General features: G+C 31.7%; 2 protein-coding genes across 2 annotated transcripts in view; one reads left to right on the top strand and one right to left on the bottom strand.

Annotated features, from left to right (window-relative positions):
- LOC124371528 (trimethylguanosine synthase-like) overlaps positions 1-1,421 on the top strand; it is a 29,784-nt gene extending 28,363 nt beyond the window's left edge. Inside the window, 1 exon segment of the mRNA XM_046829880.1 lies at positions 917-1,421. Within this exon segment, the coding sequence (XP_046685836.1) occupies positions 917-1,030 (114 nt within the window). The 3' untranslated portion in view covers positions 1,031-1,421.
- LOC124371529 lies at positions 674-21,878 on the bottom strand. Its single transcript, XM_046829881.1, has 4 exons — positions 21,827-21,878; positions 21,196-21,323; positions 14,297-14,502; positions 674-1,111 (listed from the first exon to the last, which is right to left on the bottom strand). Exons 1-3 carry the CDS (start codon positions 21,876-21,878, stop codon positions 14,305-14,307), a joined length of 378 nt encoding a protein of 125 aa, XP_046685837.1. The 3' UTR covers positions 674-1,111; positions 14,297-14,304.
- Between the last annotated feature and the right edge of the window lie 501 nt (positions 21,879-22,379).

Genomic DNA, 22,379 nt, shown 5'->3' with positions numbered 1-22,379 from the left:
ATCGTTCAAAGTCTCCCGTAAGTGAAAATACACTAATTAGTAACCTAGTTGCCAGAAAGGAATTCACCCCAATTGTTTTGGTGACCACAAGTGCTAAAACATTTTGTAGTGATGTACATATTGTTTTAAAACTTTTTTAAATTTAGATTATGAACAGTTTTAGTTATTTTGTCAGAAATAACTTTGGTTTTGTGTTTATTTTAATTACTGTGAATTTCAAAGGTCTTGTTACATTGCCTTGCCCAGAAATGGCAAAAAGAAAAATGTACACGGCTTTACAAAAATTTATGTTACTCCACTTGTAAATAAGGTAGGCCTATAATTTTTGTTTCCTTTTATTAAGGATTAAATATATCATAAAGTAAATGGGTGTTTTTGTGTCAAATATTTTTTTATCTGTATGGTTTCTATGATCAAACTTGAAATTTTTTCATTTTTATTTATTTTTTATATATGTATATGTATGTAAAAAAAAATACTTTCAAAATAATAATTTTATTTGTATATTTCTGTAAGTTACATGTATAAAGAAGTAAAACAAAAAAAGAATTACCTAAATATCTTAAAAAATAACTGAGTTATGAATATTTTACAAAACCCTTACATTTTGTCTGAAAATGGCTTGGGATTTCTGGCACATCACTTGATTTAATGGCCGGGGTTAAAAGGGTTAACAAGGAATAGAGTTGTACTTAAAGTCAAATGTATGCTTAAATAGCTAACAAAATGTATAGTTGTAGAAAAAATCAATAAAGACACAACATAATTAGATCTTTAGATAAATTTTTTTCCCAAAACTACTAAAATGTATTGTAACACTTTCATCCATTTACCCTCCAATTATTTAATTATTACTATTATATAAAACGCTTATTTTGTTTCTGTAATTGACTAGATAATTGCTTTTGTTGTGCAGTTGGTAGAGTGTGCTGGTCCGGGTGGTTGTGTGGAGGTGGTACAGAATTTCCTGGACAGGGAGTTGGTAGCAGTGACTGCGTATTTCGGCGAACTGGTCAACTCCTTAGAGTAATGACGGTCCAGTTAGACACAATTCCCACCCCCTCTTCCTTTGTTGTGTTCATTAGAGAATCGAGTTGCGATGCAATATCTACTGTAAACATTAAGTAATCATAGTAAGTGGAGTGTTACAAGTAAAATATCAGTCATACTGCAGAAATAGGAAAATGTTATTTTGTTAGCTATAGTTCTTTTACTGCTAATTCTGGACACTTCAACAATGACAAGAACTGGCTTGGACAAGTACCAAGTGGTATTTATTCAACTTTTATTTATTTTAACTTTTCGTCTCAAGACATTTTGTTTATACATAATAAAATGTTGAGACCTCTATCAAATGGTAGCTTTAGCAATGCATATTTGCTACATAAGGAATGAATCAAACATAAAAAATTCTGAGTTGATGTATTTGTTTTATTGGGAACATTTTTCAATCGCTTTTGTATGTTAAATTGATTTCTAGGCACATAAAAAGATTTTAAGAAGAAACCCTGGATCCTAATACTGAGGAGCATAATATTGGCAGGGGTGAGGAAGGTCATCATGGATTTAACCCATTGGCCTAGTAGTTATTCTGGTGCTGCATGGACCTGAACTAGCAATTAATTTTGCTGAAAGTGTAAAGGTTTCGTATCATTTTTATAGAAACCTAGCTAATTAAGTTATTACCATGGTTATTTTACCATCATGTTTCTAAGAAACTAGGCTACATTTTACAACTATAAAATTAATTTTTATTTAGTTTTAAATTTACTAATAATGTTAATTATAACAAGAATGTTGGGTTTTTATTTTTTAAAAATTTAGTTTTAATTTTTTTCACTATTAAAATGATTTATTATCTAAAAACTGAATATATATATATATATATATATATATATATATATATATATTATTGTTCAGTAACTCTTTGTCATGAAAAATAAATTATATTAAAATTTTTATTTGAACATTTATTATTAAAAAAAAAATTATTTTCCATCAGTTTGCACGGGTAGCAGATGTTTTAGCATTCACACGCAATTTGCATATAAAAACAGAACTACACTAAAAAAATACACTGTAAAAATAAAATAAATAAAAATAAAACTTCACAAACAAACGACGACGTTGTTTCTATTTTGCAGGCTAGCCTTTAGCCTTGCATCAAAATCAAATTTTACCGAATATCACAAATAAATATTTAAATGGATTTTATAAAACTACTGTAATAAACTTTCAATAATACTGTCAGAAGTGCTAGCCGTAATTGTAGGCGTAACATGATCCTAGTATCAACACAAAATAAGCACTGGTAATAGATTACAATTATTGAAAAAAGTAATATTTTTCTGCCATAGTTGGCAAACCTGAACTCACCAACAACTCAAAAGGTCTGCAGAAAGCGTATTGGCATACCATCTAACGGGAAAAACTATAAATATTTTAAATAGTACATCGCAACGTCACCAGATCGTGCTGCGCACGTGAGTCCAGGTTCGGTCCATGCATCACTGCACGTGGTATTTAGTACGTGAGTCTAGGCCAATGGGTTAAAACGTAATCTGGCTCTAACTCCACTGACGCCCATGCTGGCAGACACATTTTTGGCTGGTTTGCTAAAGGTTTCAATCTGTTGTGAAATAAAATAAAAGTGTTAAATGTACACTTTTATGGATATTTTTAAACACAAAAGCGAACAACTTGAATACAAAAACACAACAAAATTTCTTGACTTGTGTGTACAAAAAAACTTTTGAAAATTATTTGCTACTAATTTTATATAGTAATATAATTCTTTCAACTGGCTTTTACTCCTAGCATGCCACATTGAACAGTGTATAACTTTCTCAGAGCCATATTTTATACGAAACTTTCAGTTAAAGATAAATACTTTTATGTTGGTAATATGAAAAAGCATAAGACAATATGTGTAACACTGTTTCTACTATTATCCACATACCAGTCAAAGTTTGAAAATTGAAGTTTTAAGTTCTTAGAAAACTAGATAATAGAATATTTTAATCCCAAAATAAAAATGTAATAAATAATAAAAAAAATTACTTTATGAGTTTAAAACAAACCACAATATGACTAATTCCAGAAGGAGTATTTGAAAACAAATATCTTAGACGCAGGTGCTGACTCAATGAGTTTGCGTAGGGAGACGTCCTTGTTTTTGTAACAGGCAAAAAACTAGTGACCCTCCTCATAAAAAATGTGATTCCTGTCACCTCCTCATTACATTACTAATAAGGTTTGTATAAAGAAAAGAAGAATGTTTTATCACACCAAGTGAAGTTAGGGATAAGGAGCCCTCTCTGAAACTTTAAGAAATAACTTTTTTCTCTTAACACTATTGTATGCACAAAGGTTACACAAATTTTGGGCTCACAAACAGTTAATAGGAGAATGAAGAACAAATGCACAATACTTTATCTATCAATGAAAAACAATTCAAAATATTGTATAGCAAAGTATATTATTATATTGAACATTGTGTTTTTAATCCAGGAAACAAACAAAACACTAATCATGTTCTATTAGGTTAAGATGTATCCATAGTAAGTTTTGGTTATAAAGTAATTTTTAAAATTTTAATTAAAGAGGTATCAAAAGATACTTTAACATGTTGAGTGTGACATACGCCGTAGTGTGCTTGCTTTCTTATTGCAATACTAATCATCACTCAAGATAGAGCTGCAGTGAAGGTGTTAAAGTGTTTGTATTAATGTATTTTTTCATTTTGTTTTTTTTTAGAACCAATTATTCCTTTTTAATACTTACTATACATATGTCAATGATTTTTATGAATACATATCATAATTCAAGAACACTTTTATTCATGTTAAGTTAGAGAAAAACATACGAATATAACAATATAAAATTCTGTGATTATATTTTGAGAAGTTTTAATACTTCATACAACACATGAATTGAAAAACAAATATTCCTGATGGCACAGTGGATAGAAAGGTAAATTTTAAATATGGATCATGTTGAAGTATCATATTCTGTATTATTAATATAGCATGTTGATTTATACAGTGATCACTTTATTAGTTGACATATTAATATAATACTTTCAAGAACTTAATTACTTCATAATCTTGAAACCTTATTGGTACTGTATAATAGTTACTGTATAAGCATATCAGTGGTTAAAAAAAATGTGGACTTTGTTTGGTTACAATAATTATGTACAACAAATTTTTGGCCTTTTAAGAGCATTCTTCTAGCATGGTGGCAATGCTGATTGCACAACTATATTCGCTTTACCATTTTCAGATGACAAAATTTATTTAAAATTTCAGTACCTAAATTTGGTTATTTAGTTGATTGGATTCTTCATACGCTGGTACATACTTCAACTAAACTGATGTATCAAACAGTGTGGTGTAATTGTTCCAGAAATAAGGACGATACATTGAGTGAACATCAGTTTACATACTAACAACAAGGACTCAAAGTGAGTCGTGGTAACCATTAAGAACATATAGCAATCAACTCGTAATGAGTTAATAACCAGTTGAATAGCCAAACAAATACTATTTTCTAGTGTATTTAGGGTGTAAGCATTCTTTTTAAAAACAAACATGAACATTTTCTTACAATTTATTATAAAATATTAACACACTAAATTACAAAGATTCTCTTTTTTATCAGATGAGAGAACATTACAATGTATTCACAGTAAAGCCTTATTTAGAACTTACCCACAAATAACTACACAAGTCTTGTTACTGCTGCTTCTATAGTTACTGAGGCTTTAGATTTAATTGTCCGACCACTCTGAAATTTTTGTCTTACACTAAAAACTACCTGTGCAAACATTGTGGTTTTCTTCTACCAATTTTTGAGTTCAAACGGGCGGTTCACTAACCTAAGGTAGCTAATGATTGTTAAATAATATGAATTTTTGAGAACAGTTCCGTATGAATATGTGAAGAGAAACTGGAGTTATTATGAAATTTTAAAAAACAAGTAAATCTAAAATCCAGCATTTGGACCAAAACAGCTGTTACTACACAATTTAGTAGCTTAATCTATTAATTATTTGTACAGCCTAGTTCTATTTGTTTTACACACGCAACACAAAATAATAATTAAAAACATACAAGCATAAAATACAGTAACGCAAACTTATAACAGCTGGGGACTGCAATAGCTGAATTGAAAATAAATGCATAGATCCATAATAGCCAATGTTAAGTTGTGTCTTGGTTCTTTTGTAGTCAAAATCCTTCAAATACGTTAATTTCCCGCCTTAATTTTTTCAGGAAATGCCATGTTATGAATTTATGTAGTAGAAAAGCCATTATGAGTAGACCGTTGAGTCATTGGCTCTTTTCACATATTGTAAAAGTAATGTCTCTGATAAGGGAAGAAACCGAAGTTTAAAGTAAAATCTGAATCATGCAGATATGATTATTTTTCATACTAAAAAATGAAATACTTTATTTTTTTAGTTTTTCCAAAATACTCTAGATTTATTCTCTTCCTATCATAAAACTTCTTTTTGTCATGTTGTTGCATCAGCCTTTCTACAGTCAATTAGTAGAGTAGCCAAGGTCTATAGTAGCTAGTCAGTGACTATACAGTGTAGTAGTCCTGCCCTATCCTACCCTATCTCATTGTGGGCAATGTAAATAATGTAAGTTGTTTATTGTACATCTATTTATCTGGTGTTTGGTATTTTTGTCTTGCTCCTTTCATGCTTAAATTATTGACCTCATATTGTAAGAAAAGCTGAAAGATTAAAAAAATGTTTTAGGATTAATTTTTACTAGTGAATGTTAACTTTTATTAGATATAATGTGATATCCCGTTTGATTTTAGGGTTTCAAGTAGGCATAGTATTTATTTGAGTAATTACTCTTTTGAAGACTGATTTAAACACGGACATGTTATAAACATATGCAGATAATTAAGTAGTTTAAACAATTTTCACATTTGGTAATTTTTATTTGCATTTTTCTAGCTGGTACATTCTGATTTTTCTTTTAAGTCATTTTTATTTCAAGAATATGAGTTCCTAACTGATGTGTCAAATTTTTCTGTAGTAACTAGGTTTTCTACGAACTCTCTATGGAAAGTTCCCTGAGTTAATATAAACAAGACAATTCCAGCTATGAATTATTCTGCTTTGTTGAACATCTGTAGTTTTTGATTGTATATGCATAATTCATCAATATTTTTAGTTACAATATTGTCATTTTCCATTACTTTAATTTATAAGTATCAAACTTAGTGCAATAAAGTTAAAAATACTTTTACTCCTTATAAAAAGGTGGTCATTTGGAAATTTGGAGTCCACATCCTAAAAACTTAAGTAGAGCACAAAGGTTTTAAGACTTATACAAAATGTACATGTTGTAATAGCTTTCATAGCTGTCATGACTTTGGGAAAAAAAGTTCCAGCAAACTAAATCAGATGAGCAGAATGGGGGAGGCAATCAGAGGTGTGTTTCTTTGTAATAAATGTGTTTGACAAGATGGATGTAAGATGGGACATTGTCATGGTGGAGGATACTTTTACAATTGGGCCTTTTTCTCTATATGCAGTGGACTCATTAAAAGTTGCTATGCATTATAGACATGTTGGTTTTGTTGCTTATACAAATAAACACTATTCTGAAGCTAGAACTCCAGTTTACCAGAATAATTGTACAATATCTCCAATGTTAGTCTCTGTTTCGTGTTCCTACAGTCACTTTTAGTAATCTAAACCACTCAAAAACTTGTGTACAATATATATATAAATATATATATATATATATATATATATATATATATATATATATATATATACATTAAATTGTATAAATGCCAATTGCCTTATTTAATTTCAATAAACATTGAATCGCAAAAAGTACTTATATATTTTATATATATATATATATATATATATATATATATATATAAACATATAAAAACACAAACCTAGTGTGTGTATATTGAAGACCAGTAAATAAATAATGTCTCAATTTGTCATTTTTCATCCAATACCAGCATGTAAGATATAGAACTGTTTGTATTTTCTGGTATTAACTTTTGTGTGTTTCTTGACATTATTTTCTGTTATGTTGGTTTTTGTAAAATTTCATATTCAAGTTTTAAAAATACTGCCATTAACATAGGCAGACTTTCTGGAATCTAAGTGGGGTCACCTTTAGGAACCTAAACCACTCAAAATATTGTGTAGTATATATATAAAATTTTGGGTGTGTTGCAAAATGAAAAGGAGTTTCATGCTGATTTTTAACACTCCAGTGGGCGCGCGGAGTACAGGTGTCCTCCAGTGATTTTGTTTTGTGTGACTACAAGGGTTGGCAACACTCGTGACCTTGAGCGACCACATACCTTTCCCCCCACTCACGCTCCACCCGCCAGTGCATTGTCAGCGTCTATGCTCGCTAGTTGTCGCTGTGACCACGTGTTTATTTGCACGGTACAGTAGTGGAGGACAGTTGTCCTCCGCGCGCCCAGTGACGTTACATTTTTTTGACATATTGGTGTAGTATTTTATTTTTAATCTCGTATTGTTGAAACAATAATGGCCAGTGAAAGTGACCGTGAACAGTTACGCCGTTGGCTAGATGAGACTGAGGATACCGAGAGTGTTCTAGGTATAGAGGACGAAGATGAAGGTGAAGAAGACCACGTTGAATACCACACAGAGAATAGAGATGATGTAATCAATGTTGAAGATAACCCGGATGATGTTCCCGACGAAGCCGAGGAAATGGAAGTGATTGAAGAAGCAGTCCCTCCTGGACCTTTCGTGAACCCAGAGTTTTATTTGGGAAGAGATCGGACGTCAAGATGGTACGTAGAACCTCAAGTTGCTCAGACTTCTCGTACACCAAGGTATAACATTATACCAGTTTTTCATCGCCCAGGACCTCAAGGGTCAGCGAAAAATGCTATAACTCCAGAAGCTGCCTTACAGTGTCTTATTGATGATGAAATAGTGAAAAAAATTGTTGATTACACCAACATTTACATAATGAAAATTCAACCTCAGTTTGACAGAGAAAGGGATGCTAGGCCCACTGATTGCCGAGAAATTCGTGCGTTGATTGGTATAATATACCTTGCTGGGGTTTTGAAGGCTGGCAGAAGAAACGTATTTGAAATGTGGGATAATTCACAAGGAAAGGGAGTAGAGGCTGTTTATCTAACCATGAGCGCCAAGAGGTTTTCGATTTCTTTTACGTTGTCTGAGATTTGATAACGTCCACAACAGAGATGAAAGAAAATCTGTTGACAACCTTGCTGCTTTTCGTGAAGTATTTGAGATGTTCGTGTTCAATTGCAAAAATGCATACAAACCAACTGACTACCTTACCATTGACGAACAGCTAGTTGGATTCAGAGGAAACTGTACCTTTCGGGTTTACATGCCTAGTAAACCTGCTAAATACGGGATAAAAATCTTTGCTATGGTTTCTACAACAAACTTCTATACTACAAATCTTGAAGTGTATGTACGGAAGCAACCAGTAGGCCCTTTTAGAATAAGCAGCAAGACATCTGACTTAGTTTTGAGATTGGTGCAGCCTATTTCAGGAACCAATAGAAATATTACCTGTGACAATTGGTTCGCATCTGTACCCTTGGCAATAAAGCTACGGGAAGAAGAAAAAATAACAATGATAGCTACTCTGAGAAAGAACAAAGCTGAAGTTCCCCCAAACTTTTTAACCCTGATAACTCAAGAGAAGTCAAAAGCAGTTTGTTTGGCTTTCAAAAAAACTGCACATTAGTATCGTACGTGCCGAAGAAGAAGAAGGCTGTGTTAGCAATATCAACTATGCATGGAAACATGGCTATCGATCCAAATACAGGTGATGAGCGAAAACCCATGATCATTACATCCTACAACGAAACAAAGTACGGCGTGGACATTCTAGACAAAATGTGTCGTCAATACGACACTTCGAGGAACTCACGAAGATGGCCATTAACACTCTTCTTTCATATCCTGAATGTAGGAGGAGTGAATGCTCTTGTAATATATAAAACAAATAAAAAACTTGACCATGTGAGCCGTTGTGATTTTTTTGAAAGAAATGGCCTTCAACCTAATTAGACCACAAATTGAACATCGCATCAGTTTGGAGATGATACCACAGGAAATAAAAACAAGAGGAAGGATCCTGCTGAAACTGGACAGAGAACTTCCACCTCAACCAGCAGCCCGAGGAGTCGCTGGGAAAGGAAGATGCTACCTCTGCGGCCGAGCCAGGAATAAGACCTCAAGGAAAAAGTGTGTCAAATGTCTTGGGTGGGTGTGTGCTGACCATATGAGACAAGTTTGTGAAAGGTGCATTGAATAAGCTATTTTTTCCAAAGTTTCAACATTCTGTTTGCGTTTTTTATGCTGTACTAAGATAAACCTTTTTTTTGTTTATACTATGAAAACAATTTGTATTTTAAAACTAGAAAGTATTATAAACCTTGAATTTTTATTTTTTCTAAAAACATAAAACTTATATACTTATAGGCATTTTTGTAACGTTTATAGCATAACCTACTACACTTATTCACGTTTTTGTTTGATTTACCATAATTGTATATTTCCTACTTAAATTGTTTTGTAGAATACACTTTTTTATAGAAAATGTGATTCATATATTTCTTCTCAACCCAAAAACAAGAAAAACATGATCGCTAAATATACATTTTCATAGGTTAAAGTCACATAACAAAGTGGAGGACACCTGTCCTCCGCGCGCCCACTCGCGGGACGGCAAACCACGCGCCCACTGGAGTGTTAATCATAAACTTCTCAGGCTCAGTACTGAAGAATTTCAATTTTTAAAACATGAATTAATTTAAACAAGCATTAATAGTGGGCAACTGGGAATACGACAATATTAATAGTGGAGTGGGGGGGGGATGGTCAAAAAATTCCACTTTCACTCCTGTTTTTGTTTTGTCTGTTACAGTATTAACAGTTCATTTAATTTACCCTTATCATGTTCATTACATCCTTTTTTTACTCTTATATGATCCCATTGACTTCACAAAGTTTCTGTGGAGAGTTCGTGGTAGTACATTTTTATATGTTAACATATTACATCCATACAAATTTGATTGTTTCCACTAATTATTCTCAACCAAAGTTTTGTTAACCTCGAGCAAAGTTTGACAATATTAATTACATATTGTTACACCAACGTCAAGCAATATCTTACAGATTTTACTTTAGAGTATCTGCAATTGTTGGGAATTTGTTCTCTATAATATTGTTCTAATTTTAATTATACATTTTACAGCTTGGCTACATAATGATAGTAAAGAATACTAATAATAAAATTATGTTGATAGTAAAGAGTATAGTGCAATAATGTTTATCTTTTACTTTACACACTATTTGTTTTTTATTCCAGAATTTTCTCAATTTGGTGTATTGATATTTGTTATGTTAATTTTCATATAGCCTATAAGTTTGATCAGTTCTAATTCATAGTTAATTACAATGTTTAAAAAAAATATTTTAGAGTGTGAACATAATAGCTATATTAAGTCTTATATGTGTTTGATATTTTAGGTATATTTCTATAATCGTAAATCAGTTTCAAGTGACAAAAATATTTAAATAGCTATTAAAAATCAATTTTAATTTTAGCTAAATGTGTGTTTTCATCTTTGAAGCCTTCATAATCTTACTTTAATTTATTAAAACTACTTAAAATGAGAGAAATTAATAATTTTATTACTAATTAAATTTTGTGTTTATTACCATTCCACAGATAATTTTAAGTTTATATTAACAGTAAAATAAGTACTGTCATAGTGTCTAAGTAGTAATGATGTTTTATGCTTAAAAATACCTAAGAACAAGATCTCTCACGCGTCTGATCTTATTTCCTAATGTATTGTGTTAGATAAGATTTTGTGTGTTTTTAGAACTATATTTTGTTTTGTATACTACTGTGTAATTTTATATTTGAAGTTTTTTTGTAAATAAAAGTAGTTTATTGATTAAACAATTTCTTCACCCTTAACCCAGCCTTTACAAAACTTGGGTCATTTAAACATTGATAGTAGTAAATCTGTTCATTTGGAAAAACACGTGGGCTTAAAGTTTTGGTTTGTAAAAAATGTAGTAAAATGGAGATAAAAGTAAAATTTTGAGTAGTAACCTCTTTGCATGCCACCAACTTTATAACATCTTGTTAGAGGTAGAAAAATAGTAAAAGTTTTAAGTAGAGAGACTTTAGAGAAGTTTAATCCATCTAATTAAACATGCATTTGAATTTTACCTTTGTTCAAATGGAACCCATTTTAGATACAATGGTCAGAAATTAGCTTTCTTCTGTATAGAATTGTTGTATAGCAAAATACATTGTATTTAAATTCTTTATTAAATAAGATTATTTAAAGTTCATTTATTTACAAAATAAAAATTAATTTAATTTTAATGTTTCAAAAATTAGTTAGAGTTAGAGATTGGGTATAAAATATAACACTTTTTCTTGTTAATGTAAAATCTTTCTAAGTATTGAGGATAACAATCTAATGCTGACCACCATAGTTTATATTTTGAAAATAAGTTTTAATCTGTTTTATGCAATTAAGAAGAACAAAATATTTGGGCACTTCAAAATCTATTGTAACACAGTTTTTTTAAATGGTAAAAAAGCTGGTTGAAATAACGGTTTTTGTGTTGAAATTTCTGAAAGAAAAGTTTGCATCCTAGGTGAACATTTATTGGACAGGAAAACGTTCACATTTCATCAATGATAGCATATAAATTGGTGAATTATGGAAAATGTGCAATATTAATGTCGCAACTTGCATGTTCTCTATCTTTTTAGAAATATCTAATGAGTAGAGGGCAACTGGGGAAACTACAGAAATGTAGGACAAGTTGAAAGGTTTTTTTTTAAAATAACACCAGTATTTAAGGTTTTAGTTCAAATACAAAAAATAGTAAAGCTATTTTAACAGAGCCTCTTTTTGGTATACTATTAGCTCTTTAGGCATTTTGAAATAAGTCCATATTTATCATGGAATTATTTTATAATCATGCAGATTATTTAAAAAAATCAATCAACTGTGGATTATTATTAGTATGTTATCCATCAACTGAAATAAAATAACTGATATCACATTCAAGTGTACATTCTTTTCTGGTTTATACTCTTCACTAACGAATTAATAAGATTATTAATAAGACAATTTTATTAAATCTTACTATGCTGAACAGAACCATTCTTCTGTACAACATTTTTGTTGTATAACGGTGTTACAACCAGTACTTGAATATGTAACAAAATTACTATTGCAATAATCAGTATAGAATAATTTATTCCAAATAAGTGTTTTGAGTATTAAATTTAATATCATAGATTATTTCAAGGGGAGTGGCCTTCTCCAAAGTAGAACATGTATTATTTTGTTTGATCACAGTCTGTATTAAAATCACTCTTTCTTAAAGCCAACAAAACACAAATGCTGCATCTTATCTGTCGTAACTTTGGTTGTACACGTAATATCGCATTGTATAAACTTTTGAAAGGACGGACTTTTTTGTTCGTTGTAATTCTTTTCTTTCAGAATTTGAAAAAATTAGCATGATAGTAACCAATAGCAAATACTCTGGGATTAAAGAAATTAAAAGGCGTTGTTCAACAGATAAGGGATGGGTGTTCTTGCTCCAAATGGCATGTGTATCTAATCTATAAGTTAGATAATTTTATAAACTTTATTCTAGTTGACCATTATTTAAATTTATGGGTTTATATTTATATTTTACTTTACATTCTAATGTATGTTTTTTGGGCATATTTGATCAAACTATGACTTTTTCAATACATTTTTTATGACAATGAAAGGGATGACAATAAAAGATTCTTGATTCTTGAATATGCGTAGGGTTTCCATCCAGTCTTTCAGGGGTATCTTCAGTGATGTGATTATTGGGCAACCAATAGTTAAGGGTTTTACCAAAAAATTGATGGCTGTGATAATTCAAGTAAAATTTGGCCAGTTACCATGAATATTTTATTTTATATAATTTTAAACAATTAAATAGCCATTTGAGTATGAATAGTTTTCTATTCTTACAAGTACAGAAATGATCTTCCCCAGATGTCTTGGGTTGCTTGGAATATATAGTTATCGACAACTATAATTTTAGGACAAGTGTTTACTAAAATAAATATTAACACAATACTCACTTTTGTAAAGACAGTTTTGTACTAAAATTCCCATAGCATAAGTACTGTAGAGTCCCGCTAATCGGAACTAATTGGGACCGTACATCGTTCGGATTCACTGGAATTCAGAATAAATGGATTTGAATAGTATCGACATATCAACGTTGATCAGCTCTTGAACAAGTGAAAGTCGGAAGTAAAGGGAAGTTTAATAACACTCAGACGGGCAAAATGCTCAATATTTTCGCAGCAATATTTTTTTATTTATTATAGTACTTTTTCCGAACTCTGTTCAGAATAGGCGGATCTTCGGTATAGCAGGTTCGGAATATCGGGACTTACTGTAATTTATAAATATTAAAAACAAAACTAGACTAATGACCTTGAGGTACTCTGTACTAAAATGAACTAAGCTCACTAAAGGAATTATTTATTTACTTTGACATATTACACTCTATTATAAAGGCAATCTTAAAACCAATTATAAATATTTCCTCAAAACTCCCCAAGTTGTATATTATTTTGTTAATCGAATATGATATCCTGTGTTGAAAGCTTTTCATATATCTTAAATCAGCCCACTTACAGTTTTCCGTAAGTTAATGTTACCAGAAATATTTTTTGTAATAAATTAAATCATTTCAGTCCCTGTTCTCATATTAGATCTAAAATCAAACTAATTTGGATTAAAAATGTATTATAAATATTCTAATAGCCTTTTTAGCATATTTTCTCATTATATTAGAGAAAGTAGAATGGGCAAAAATTACTACAATCATTTGATTAGTCCTTTTTAAAAACTGGGATAACCACAGCCTGGTCCGTACTTAGATCGGTTTTTTTCGTACAATTTTGCCGGGGCCTGGCTTTCAGGGGGTACGCCACACGTCTATTTGAAGGGACTATGTCGAATAACAGTGCAGTGGTGAGGCATGACAGGGATCGACCAAATATCTTTTCCGGGGGCCGGCGAAGCTAAGTACAGCCCTGAGCTGTATTTAATTTATATGAAAATTTTTATCTTTTTCCTGAAAGTGCCCAGATGTAATCTATATGCCTGTGTTATTATTGGTATTAATGTGTGCTAAATTAAGAACACAACATTTTCAAAAAGTTTAATCTATTACCATTACAATCAGCCTGGTGGGCGAGTCTCTCCAGCATATCTGGGTCCCTGACGCCAACAGTTTGGCTGAGTTGAAGCGAAGTCATACATGTGGCTGCACTGGTAATGTTCCTCACACCAGGATTCCATCCCACAGTAGAGAGTGTTCAGTTTGCCGATGTCGAAATCCGAGAGTTTGCCATCACTGCGACCCAATGTTAGATTTTTCTTTAACATCAATCATATACATAAAAAACATCGCTGAGCATCAACCAGTCACATTACATTAGAAAATTTGAAATATAGATATTCCAACAACAGAATTATTGCATATCATATTAAGAGAAGAATTTCAATCACAGATGCTATACAGGAAAATGGAACATACGAAAGTATACATGAAAGGCGAAATGAAAAAACTAGGTGGTATACATAAAGTGTTATTTCTACGGAATTGTGCTCACCTATGCACACACTCCTATTAAATGTAACACAATCCATGACAGCTATTAATTTATTGTATAGGATCTGAGATCTAAGTTATATTGTACACAACTTGGGTTTTCTTGAAATCAATAAATGAATATTTCTTAAGAAAGAAATCGGTCATCAGCCACGTTAGTTATGGTGAAAGTCGAAATGGGAAGATATCAAGAGTTAAAAACATAAAATGATAACTCTATTCTCAGTTTTTATTTTTCCTAGCTGGACATATACAAAGTAGAGTTTAACACAAATACTTATATTAGTGTCAAGAGAACTAAATAAAGGAACTGGAAGTCGTTTAAGTGTAAATAGGAGAGTTCATTCAAATATTATTTCCATCTACAGAACTACATCTGCATTATTTAACCTTAAAGTCAGAGAGCAGATCAGTGTCTAATGATAGCATGAGACAGAGTACTTATATAAAACAAAACGATTTACGGAATTTGTTAACAAGTCAGGAGCCAAAAGCTAATTTGTTTGATATAATCACACAACCTGGTTTCTCTGAAATTGGAAGAGAAATCTCACCTAATAAGAAAGGAATTGATTGTCAGCCACGCTAGTTTTGGTAGAAAATATCAAAATGGTTAAAAATGTGAAATATATTTCTTAAAATAATATTTTACTGTGATGAGTCAGAGTTCAAACGGAGCGGACGTATCGCAGTGCGGATCTCTTTTCTGTGTTCCCGTGTATTAGTGGCTATCGTTACTTATCCTCGTGTCCCGCGCTATTGTATACTATCAGTTGATAATCTGAGACTTTCTTATATATTTCTTAAATATGTCTAACTGCCAAGTGTGCTTGTCTAGTTTCAAAAAAAGTCAATCAAAATTAACGTGCAGTGACTGTGCAAAATTATTTCACGCAAAATGTGTTAAAATGGCCCAAGCGGATTTAGCTTATTTAGAGGAGCAAAACGCCGTTTGGAGGTGCGGCCAAGCGCGGCGGAAGAGTATGAGATTGGAAACTAGTGCGCAAGAAGGTACGATAACGCTAGAGGACTTTATAAGGCGCTGAGTGAAATACGAGATGAGCAAAGAAAAATGTAAGTGATTTTAATGAGTCTTACGGTTTACTGCATAGTAAACTTGAAGAGAACACTGAAACTGCAGATCGGGATTGGAAAAAATGAAAAATTTGTAAAAGTGATTGATGAACTAAAATCTGAAAATAAAGTTTTAAAAGAAAAGGTACTTAATCTGGAAAAAGAGGTAGACGACTTAGAACAGTATTCGCGGAGGAATTGTGTTGAGCTGCAAGGTATTCCTGAAGCTAATAATGAATCGGTAGTGCAAATTGTAAAAGACGTCGGGAAGGCCTTAAATGTAAACATTGCTGATGGCATGATAGACGTGTGTCATCGCGTCGGCAGTAAGGACAATCCATCTCGACCACGCGGCATTATCGTTAAATTCGTTCGCCGTACCGATAAAGAACTTTTAATAAATAAAAGACGAGAGAATAGGCAAGAATTTTCTACGAGGCATATTGGACTAGCAGTTGATAAACCGATATTCGTGAACGAGTCTCTATCTCCAGCTAGAAGACGACTCCATGGACAGGCTCGAGAGGTGAAGAAGACACGCAATATTAAATAACTGTGGCTTCGAGGCGGCAACATCCTCATGCGCGTCAGCGACGGCTCGCCGGCGATCGAGATCAAATCTGCAGCCGACTTAGAAAAACTGTAAACTGTTCTGACGACAAAAGCGGTTTTTATCTTCGGAAAATGGCTGGTATAATTAAGCTACATTTTGAGTTTAGCATAGTTATCTTTTATTTTTGTAATTTTAGCAAATTAAAACATTCAGATGGTATAAATAATTTATTGTTGCTTCAAAAGATTTTCATAAGAGTGTAGTAGGTGATAATTGTATTTATGTGTTTTTGTAAATTATAGGAAATTTTTAATATGGAAGGAAATAGTTGTTATATAATACATCAAAATATTCGTAGCTTGCGAAAAAATTTTGATCGTTTTGTAGCTGAGCTGAGCGTAATGGACGAGTATCCAGAAATAATAATTTTAAGTGAAATTTGGATTATTAAGGATGAAGCCATGTTTTATAGGCTACCTAATTTATGACTTGACCGTATGTTCAAATGAAAGATATCGTTTTGGTGGGGTAGCGGTTTATAAAAAGAATTCTGTAATTATTACATGCAGTGAACAGTTAAAATTAAAATCAGATGATATTTTAATACTACAAGTGTGTTTTTCAGGCAATGACTTTATTTTATTTACTGTTTATCGTTTACATAGTTGTACAATTAATACTTTATTAATGAATTTAATACATGTTTAAACAAAAATGATAAATCTTTAAAAAACTGTATTGTGATGGGTGTTATAAATATTGATTTATTAAAGATAGATGATAATGATGTTGGCAACTCTATAAATTAATGATGGCTCGTTATGGGTTTGAAGCTCTTGTAACTCAACCGACAAGAGTAACTGCTACGACACGATCGTGTATCGATCATGTCTACTTGAGGATTTCATGTAGAGACAAGCGACCGTGTGCGGTGGAGGCCGATGTGGCCGACCACTACATGACGTCGTTGCGGCTACGGTCGGCCGGGCGCCCCGCAGCCGAGCCCGCCGCTGCTACTCGTACTGTTATAAGTTACGATAAGCTGGACGATATGTTGGCTAATATGGACTGGACTGACATCTATAGGCAGAATAACGCTTCTGTGGCGTATGATTTATTTGAAACTAAAATACAATCTTGCATTGAACAATGTAAAGTAGTATATAAATTAAATAATAGAAATCGCAAATTAAAGCCTTGGTTGAATGATTACATTTTGTAATCAAACAAGAAAAAGAAATTGGGTATATACAAAATTAAACATAGGTCGTTAAATAATAGATTTAGGTTATATTATAATTCTTTTGAGAACAGCTTGGAGCAAAAAATTTAGTTAGCTAAACTATTATAGAAATAAACTGGAAAACAATATTGGTAATCATAAAGCTACTTGGAATACTATTAAGAATATGACTGGTCAGAACATAAAGAATGATATATTTTGTTTGAAAATTAATAATACAATGATTTCAGACCCCGAAATACTTGCTGATGAATTTAATGATTTCTTTCTGTCGGTAACTAATCACATAATAGAGGATAACTCATTGCCGAATGGTTTGGAGAACTGCTAATACAAAAATAATTTTATTCTAGTTCAAGAGAAGTCATCAATGTTGTTAGGGCCGGTGTGTTGTGATGACATTGTGAGAGTATTTAATTAAGTCTCTGAAAAATGGAAAATCGCCTAGGATTGATGGTTTGAACTCTTTTTAATTAAGCATATCTGCTCAAGGATAGCTTAAGTTTTTACGTTCATTACCAATTTAAGTTTTAGCACGGGAATTTTCCCTGAGAGTCTTAAAAGGGCTGTTGTAATACCAATTTATAAAGGTAATTCGCCCAACATTTGTTCAAACTTCTCAACCCGATTTAATTGATTTAAACATTTTCCAAAATAATAGGAAAAGTAATGAAAGAAAAACTTATTAGCTTATTAAATAGGATACAGTTTTTTAGCATAAATCAGTATGGGTTTTAGAGTGGGGATGAATACAGAACGGGCTCTTTTAGACTTTGTTAGCAAATTAAATGAAGGTATTAATTCAGTGGTAAGTGTGTGAGTGGACTTTTCCTAGATATACAGAAGGCATTTGATACAGTCAACCATGCCATTTTATTAGAGAAATTATATAATTGTGGGGTTCGTGGGGTAGCTCATGCTTGGTTTTCCAGCTACTTACAAAACAGAAGGCAATGTGTTACAATCAAGGGTGTTTTAAGTAAAATGGGTGTAGTCAGGCACGGAGTCCCCCAGGGATCGGTCTTGGGAGCAACTTTGTTTCTTGTATTTAGCAATGATCTTTGTAATACTTGATTAAATGGCCAAATCACCGCATTTGCGGATGACACGGCCCTCTGCTATTTAAATAAGACGTGGGAAGAATCGGAAAGAAAAATTTTAACTTATCTGGAAACTTTAAAATGGTGGTTTTAAGAGAATAAATTGGTTCTCAACACACAAAAAAAACTAACTGCATTAATTTTAATTTAAGGGGGTTCATTGAATTTAATAATCAAATTATATATAAAATGTTTAGTTGTTTAAATACGTTTAATACCTGTGTAAATTGTTCGGAAATCAGTCCAACCAAAGAAGTAAAATATTTGGGTGTAATTCTAGATAGCGAATTGAGCTGAAAAAACGCATATAATTAAACTAAAATCAAAACTCATAACAGGAATTAGACTTTTTTTATCACTTTCGGGACGTATGCCCAATCCAAACTCTGCGTTGTTTATATTTTGCCTTAGTAAATAGTAGAATGTGCTATAATTTCTTGGGGTGGAACGTATAGATCCACAATAAAACCTGTGGAAAAACATTCAAAAATGGCATGTTAAATTAATTCTAAAGAGAAGATTAAGAGAACCATCTCATCCATGTTGTATGAATATTTTTGCCGTTACGTTGTATTTATATATTTAAGGTTTTAAAAGCTTTTTATTTGATTAGTGGAAATTTACCATCAAATGTTAACTCTTTTTAGACAAGGTCTTAGAAATGCTAGTAATTTTAGAGTTTCTAAACCTAATGTATCTTTTTATACAAAAACATTTAATTATACAGGACCAAGACTTTTTAATAGGTTGCCGCAAAATATAAAAAATATTACAAAATTAAATAAAATCCTTAGAAGTGTTAAAACTTGGCTTTTAAGTATGGACAGAAGCAACGTTGAGTATCTGTTAACTATTATTCAAAAGTAATTTGTTTTTCTCTTATAGTGTATGCTTCTGTGGTACGTAAATATGATAGTGTACTAAGTTTCTTTAAAATAGGCGTGCTTCAGTGTATAAAATAAAACCTTTATTATTTTGGTTTGGCGGTTTGTGGCAATGTTTAAACATATATTTTCTTTAAAATAAGTATATTCTGTTTATTTTTAAATTCACAAAGGGTAAGTTTAAGTTTCCTTAATTCTGTTTGGTAAGCCATACAAAGTGTAACAATAACTTAATTTATGGGATTAGAAGATATAAATAGTTATATTGTCTGCAACCGCAAATGAACTTTTATCTAAATAAACTTATCTGACGGAATCCCTCATCAGGCTTTGCCTTTGGGACCCTATTTTCCTAATAGAATTGTATTTTATTTGTCATAATAGAATTTTATATTAGGCTATGTCAGTATACATTTGTAATACTCATATGATTTTGTCTTGCTACTAATATATTTGTGTTTTGTTAGGAAATAAATCATTCATTTATTTATATTTGAAGGAAACTAGATTTATCGGGACATTTTCCATAGCTCAGTGATACATAAAATCAGTAACACTTTGTTTTGAGATCTGCAATCTGATATTTTCCTCAGGTGAATAACTATTCTAATACACAACTATAATCTAGGAAATTATATTTGTACAAATCATAGCAGAGCGTGTAACACATTTAAGTCATGAGTCACATCAACCGTATTTTGTGCCAACTCAATGCACAGTATCTTTAAAACATGCTCTTAATAAAAACAAGACATTAAAAACTAAAGAACAGAAGTCATAATAGGTCTGCACTCACCGACCAACCAACAGAGAACTGACCAGCGGCCAAATTCAAAAAATCTGTTCAGTCTATTTTGAGATTAACCCTGATGCTAGTTAGAATGAATAGGTAAAAATTAAGAATGGAGAAACACTATTCAAATTCTACAGTAAAATAGTGGTAAAATGTGAGTGCTCAAAGATAAGTTTCATTCAACATTTAGTTTACTAATAATTAGTTGTTGTTACCAGATCCAGAATATTAATTTAATGTCACCACAAAAACTTGTATTAAAGATTAATGCCATTTATAACTATAGTTTGATCATTGTGCTATGCACCCATGATTGTATAAATTGAGAAAGGTGTTAAAATTGTACTAATGCGAAAAAGAGAAAACAATTGTCACAAAAATTTGTTTTGTTTTCAGAAATCCTAGTGTTAAAATATAATTAATATAACACTGTTACAACAAAGTTACAAGGCACCTAAAGGCAGTTGTGTATCCAAAAAAAGTTTTGCCTTTGTTGGAATTAGTTACATTCTATTTTGTAATACAAAAATTTAAAACATGAGATATTAGTTTGTATTAGAAAAAAGGTTGGCTAAATTTAGAATAAAATGAGACATAATGTTTGACTTATCAAAGGATTTGAAGTTAGTGATATACCAGAATATGCTTCAACCTGATTTGTCATGTGTATACCTAATACTTTGATATTTACTTATTAGATTATAATTTATTAACATGATTTTAATTACATTCAATACTGCAGATTGATTTAAATATAAAAAAACCTTGTGGCATTTCTAAAGATGTAAATTGATTATGACTTTCTACTTACTCCTGCATGTGCGTAGAAGATTCTGAGTGCATCATCGTGGGCATAGTGAGTCACACTGAGAGCATCGTAAGGGAACTCTGATAGAAAGCTGCGTCCGGGCAGTTTCTCTACACCACTTCGGTAAGCAACTGTATAACATGAAATTATAATACATTTTATTTATTTAAGGACACCAATTAATGTGTGATTTCTTATTGCATTTCTGATATACTGCTTGCCACAGCAGTGTATCATGTTACGTAACATTTTCATGACAGAAGGAAACAATTTCAAATAATCTTTATTTTTATTTGTACATTAAGATACACTAAATAGTGTCACAACAGACTAGATACAACAATTTAAAACACACATAGATTTACAGATACAAAAGATGTGACACACATAGATTACAAAAGGGTGTCACAAACTTCATTTTTTAAATAAAAAATAAAAAATGCCAGCTAGTGGCTAAACAAAACATTTCTTGACCTATGTTTATATGACATTTTTTATTTGAAATGACTATCACCCACAGAAGTTTGTGAACACTTTTTACATCCGACTGGTTAGTCTAACACTGAAGACTATTCGTAGATTAGCATTACAATCACGAGTTGAAGGTACTAATATTTAGTCTGTTCTTACTTACAGTTGGGTGCCACATACACAAAACAGTCTCTGTCCGGGTCGCTCATGCTCATGCTGGAATCCCATTACGTGCATCATTTCGTGTAGTAATGTGTTCCTCATATCCGCTCGTGTCCTGGCGTAATTCTTCATGCAGTAGTGGCCTATTCTAATAAACTGTTGGTTGCCTTGTCTGGCCTAATACAGGTGAAAATTTGGTATTAGTATTTTTTCACACATATTTTTAAAATTCAGAGTTTTGGGACTGTTAAGAACTAGGTTTTGGTTCTTGGTTAAGAGCTAAAATTATTTACGGACTTTCCCTTGACGTCTTTATCTGACAGCTGATATATAAAGTAATAGCAGATAGGTAACTACAAATGTAATAGCAATAGCAGATAAGTTGCCCTAAAAATGTATAATTAATTATTCGTTCTACACCAAATGAAGTCAACTTCCAGTTTTTGTTAAGCCCCATTATCTGCCCCCGAAACTGAAACTTTTCCTAGGAAGTTAGGCGAGTTTATTATTCAAAATCAGATCCTGTAGAATTTGTATTAGTTACGGGATAGGTT

Source organism: Homalodisca vitripennis, unplaced genomic scaffold, assembly GCF_021130785.1.
Source record: "Homalodisca vitripennis isolate AUS2020 unplaced genomic scaffold, UT_GWSS_2.1 ScUCBcl_1555;HRSCAF=5328, whole genome shotgun sequence".
Taxonomy (NCBI): domain Eukaryota; kingdom Metazoa; phylum Arthropoda; class Insecta; order Hemiptera; family Cicadellidae; genus Homalodisca; species Homalodisca vitripennis.
Note: the sequence above shows the minus strand (reverse complement) of the source record. Positions and strands in the feature narration are given on the sequence as shown.

Bases quoted from the DNA above. Each gene is read 5' to 3' on its own strand.
- LOC124371529 (XM_046829881.1), bottom strand. From the start codon at position 21,878: ATGAGCATGAGCGACCCGGACAGAGACTGTTTTGTGTATGTGGCACCC. The intron at 21,324-21,826 runs GTAAGTAAGAAC...CATGTTATACAG, and splicing joins TGTGTATGTGGCACCCAACT to TTGCTTACCGAAGTGGTGTA. The intron at 14,503-21,195 runs GTAAGTAGAAAG...TTGATGTTAAAG, and splicing joins TCTTCTACGCACATGCAGGA to AAAAATCTAACATTGGGTCG.